This window comes from Orycteropus afer, unplaced genomic scaffold, assembly GCF_000298275.1.
Source record: "Orycteropus afer afer isolate SDZICR_OR568_19922 unplaced genomic scaffold, OryAfe1.0 scaffold00125, whole genome shotgun sequence".
Classification (NCBI taxonomy): Eukaryota; Metazoa; Chordata; class Mammalia; order Tubulidentata; family Orycteropodidae; genus Orycteropus; species Orycteropus afer.
This window is the reverse complement of record NW_006921712.1, coordinates 200,786-204,750: the sequence shown is the minus strand read 5'-3', so window position 1 is coordinate 204,750 and position 3,965 is coordinate 200,786. Positions and strand designations below refer to the sequence as shown.

Below are 3,965 nucleotides of genomic sequence, written 5' to 3'. Positions count from 1 at the left end.
AACAGCAGGAGTTGTGAAACTGCTTGCTGACTGAGCATTTTACCATAATTTTATTTCTCCTGTTTTCCAATAATAAGCCATCTAGGATGGTGCTAATTTATAGAATAATCTTTCCAGGAAGTCAATGTAGCTTTTGCCAGATGAAAAAACACTGACTGTGGAATCTAGAAACTTGGATTTGGTAACACCTTTTCTACTTAGCAGGTCTCTTCCAATTTTAGAGCATTGTATTCTAAATGGAATCTGTAATTAACCATTATCCAACATGGCCACACTGACCAAACACTCACAAACATGCACACCAGCAGACACCATTCTCAGGCTTTTGGAAAGCACACCTTGGGGCTCCGGTCTCCAGGCATGGGCGCAGGTGGAGTCACTCCAGCTCCTATTGTCCCTTGCTGGGGGCCTCCTTGGCGTTCTTACACGTGTACAACCATTTGATGATACGAGCATTCTTTTCGATGACTGAGGTCTTGGTGGGGACTTGTTCCACCAGCTCCTCTTCCTGCAGTCCTTCATCCTCGCCACTGTGCCGGGAAAAGCCGCTGTCGGATGTGGCCATGCTCACGCTGCGGATTTTGAAGGCGACGTGGTCTGATCCTGCAGAGAAGTTCTCCCTACCGAGGTCCTCCACCACCTCAGGGTCCAGGCCGCAGTACTGGAAAAATGTGTCAAACTCAGCAAAGGACTTAGAGTACCGGGAGCTGATGTCTGACTGAGAGCGGTGCAGGCCCCTGCGCCTCACCTCCCGGAGCTCAGGACCAGGGGCCACAGCTTGGCACCTGCTGAGTGTCCCATCAGGTAAGGAGGGGGCAGGTGACGTGGGGAGCACTGAACCACCAATCGGGCCAGAACCAAGGCTCCTCACTGCGGCCTTGGTAGCGGTGGCAGCGTCGGTCCGGCCTCTGGCCTCTTCACCCTCGGTTTTGACCTCTTCTCTTACTTTAGGCATCTCCAAGGGCACCAGCGCCTTGTCCTTGCCTGAACCTTGGAAGAGCTTCTTCACTAAGCTCCCCCTGGAGCTGTCAGCTCCCGACCCTTTGACAAATTCGCATCTCTGCCGGTAGATGACCAGCGAGTCGGGCCTCAAGGGCTTCCGGGCAATGGTCCTGCGAGCCACGGGACACTGGGCTCGGGCCTGGGAGTCGGAGGCGCCCGCCCCCTTCTCCTGGCCGCCAGTGTCGCGGGCTCTTCTCCGGTTGTCCCCGGCGGAGCTCTCGCTGCTGCTCTCGTATGTGGAGCTAGGGCTAGGGGCAGAGCCGGCTACTGGCTGGCTCTTCACATACTTGGCGCGGTCGGCCGCCAGCCTCTCCACCGCGCTCCTGCGCGCCGGTTGCGCCGCGCCCAGGTGCCGGCGCAGGTACTCAGGGCCTCGGTGCAAAATCCGCTTGTTCAGGGGCACGTCGAAGGAAGACATGGTGTGCATACTCACAGCAGGCGCGACCTCCGCGGGCATAGCCGCGGGTGCTCGGAGTTCCGCGCGTGAAGGAGCTCAAGCACAGTCTGCGGGCTTCCGGCTCGCCTCTGGGCAAGCTCTAAACTCACCCTGATTGGCGAATCGCTCCTTAGCACCGGCCGCACCCGCCAGCCTAGGTGCGGAGTTGGGGTGACCTCTGAAGTCCTCTCTAATTGGTAAATCTCTGGCCAGTGTTCGCCGCGCCCCGCTGGCCGCTTCTCCGAGCTCTGCTCTGCGTCGCCCGCCAGCGCATTTACCTTCCAGCCAAACCAGCCTCCCAGGTCGTGCCAACCAATCGCCTGGGAGGAGGGTGCTGGCCTGTCTGACTGGCCACTGAGCTGGCAGCTAGTCTGCAAAAGAGGCCCATTCTGTGGGGCCTGGGGGAGAGCCAGGCCATCCCTTAGGGCAGAGGAGTTTGGAGCAAAAAAGTGTTTGTTCAGCCCCAGTTATCATCTGCCTCCTTCTTGACCCTGGGAATCTACTGAGGTCAGTGAACGGGCAACACCATTTCCAGGAAGGAGGAACAGCAAAGGAGATGGGTCACCCCCCAACACACACCACACCACCACCCATGTTTCATGTCCTTTGGATTCTTAAAGTGATTTGGGTTTGTTTGAAAAGTATTTAATATATTTCCTAAGTTTCTACCTGAGCATAATTTTTTTATCATTAAACAAATAAACAAAAAGACATACAGGAAAACACATTGCACATTCAGGGGCAGTCTATGTGTTGGATAGAATGAATCCAGAAACCCAGCAGGGACTTGGATTCTGGTCCAGATTAGGTCACTGAGTGGCCGTGAGGCACGACCGGGTCAGGGCAGAGGGTGCCAAGACTCACAGGAAGAGCAGGCTAGTGTCAGAGGACTCCAAGAAAGCCTGATGAAATGCCCAGTTTCATTGCTAGTTTTTACAGTAACAAACATAACGGGAAACCATGGTTTCACAAGGGGAGTGGATCAGCATAGGTATGCCAATAGACTAAGAGAGAAAATATTTTCAAAATTCCATTCTTTCCAAAAGTTGGAGAAAGGACTAAAAATATCTGCCAGACGCATGAAATCCGAATTATCTCTTCTGTTAAGGTGAACACCAAGAACATACTGATCTTTTATAAGTTATGACTGAATGCTTGTTGTGTGAGTGCAACACAGCAACAAGTGGGACAGCAGATCCCTCCCTGGATATGGTCTAATTTTGTGTACCAGTGGAGAAAAAAGGCACATCAAAAGGGGCCTGAGGTTGGGAACCTGGTGATGAATCATCAGAAGCAGAGGCAGAATGAATTCAACCAAGGTTTCAAAACAACTCCTTGACCAAGGCATCACTAATGATCAGGGAAGCACGGCAGGTTGTGCTGAAGTGGGTATTAAAATCCAAACTAAACCAAACCCACTGCCATTGAGTCAATTGTGACACAGTGACCCTCATTAGGTTTTCAAAGCTGCAAATACTTTTGGAATTAGATCTTCTTCCAGCAGAGCAGCTGGTGTGATTGAGCTGCCAGTTTTCTGCCAAGTGCCTTGTTGTTGTTGTTGTTAGGTGCGTTTGAAGTGGCTCCCACTCATAGCAACTCTGTGTACAACAGAATGAAACACACCCCCATCTTGCTCCATCTTCACAGTCCTTGCTGTACCTGAGACCATTGTTGCAGCCACAGTGTCAGTCCATCTCATTAAGGGTCTTCTCCTTTTTTGCTGTACATAAGATTGCTGAGGGAGCTCTGGTAGCATAGTGCCTAAGGCACTTGACTGCTAACCAGAAGGCTGGCGGTTCAGACCCATCAGCCACTCCTCAGAAGGAAGATGGGGTAATCTACTTCCGTAGGGATACTGCCTCGGAAATCTAAGGAGGGGTCGCTATGAGTCGGTTCCGACTTGATGGCACATAACAACAAACTACAACAAGATTGGTGAGTCAGAGTCAACTTGATAGCACCTAACAACCACAACATGCAATACCAGCAGTTGTAAGAGAACTCCTAAGCAGTTGACCTCTGAAATTACTCTGAAGCTGGAGTCCATCAAGCTAGATATGTCTACTAAATATGTTACTTCATGATAAATGAAGAAAATATTGACATTGTCTAGGATTTCATTTTAGTTGGGTCCACAATCAATGCCCATGGAAGCATCAGTTAAGAATTCAAATGACATATCGCATTGGACAAATCTGCTGTAAAAGACTTCTTTTAAGTGCTAAAATTAAAGATGTCACTTTGAGGACTAAAATGAGTCTGACTCAAGCCATGGTATAAGTAGGGAACAGTCCCTAGAGAAGGACATTATGCTTGGTAAAGTAGGGGGGTAAAAAAAAAAACAACTAAACTCACTGCCTCACTGCTGTCAAGTTGATTAGATTCATAGTGACCCCTCCTTGGGTTTCTGAGGCAGTGTCTCTATGGAAGTAGATTGCCCAGGGGTAGTGAAGAGAGGGTGGCCCTCAAGGAGTTGTTTATGGAAGCAACTGTCATCTTTCTTCCATGGAGCAGCTATTGGGTTTGA

At 50.5% G+C, this 3,965-nt stretch overlaps 1 protein-coding gene across 1 annotated transcript; it reads right to left on the bottom strand.

The window, feature by feature from the left end:
* Positions 1 to 388: 388 nt before the first annotated feature.
* Positions 389 to 1,420, bottom strand: FAM110C (family with sequence similarity 110 member C). The gene has a single exon (XM_007944431.1). It carries the CDS (start codon positions 1,418 to 1,420, stop codon positions 389 to 391), a length of 1,032 nt encoding a protein of 343 aa, XP_007942622.1.
* Between the last annotated feature and the right edge of the window lie 2,545 nt (positions 1,421 to 3,965).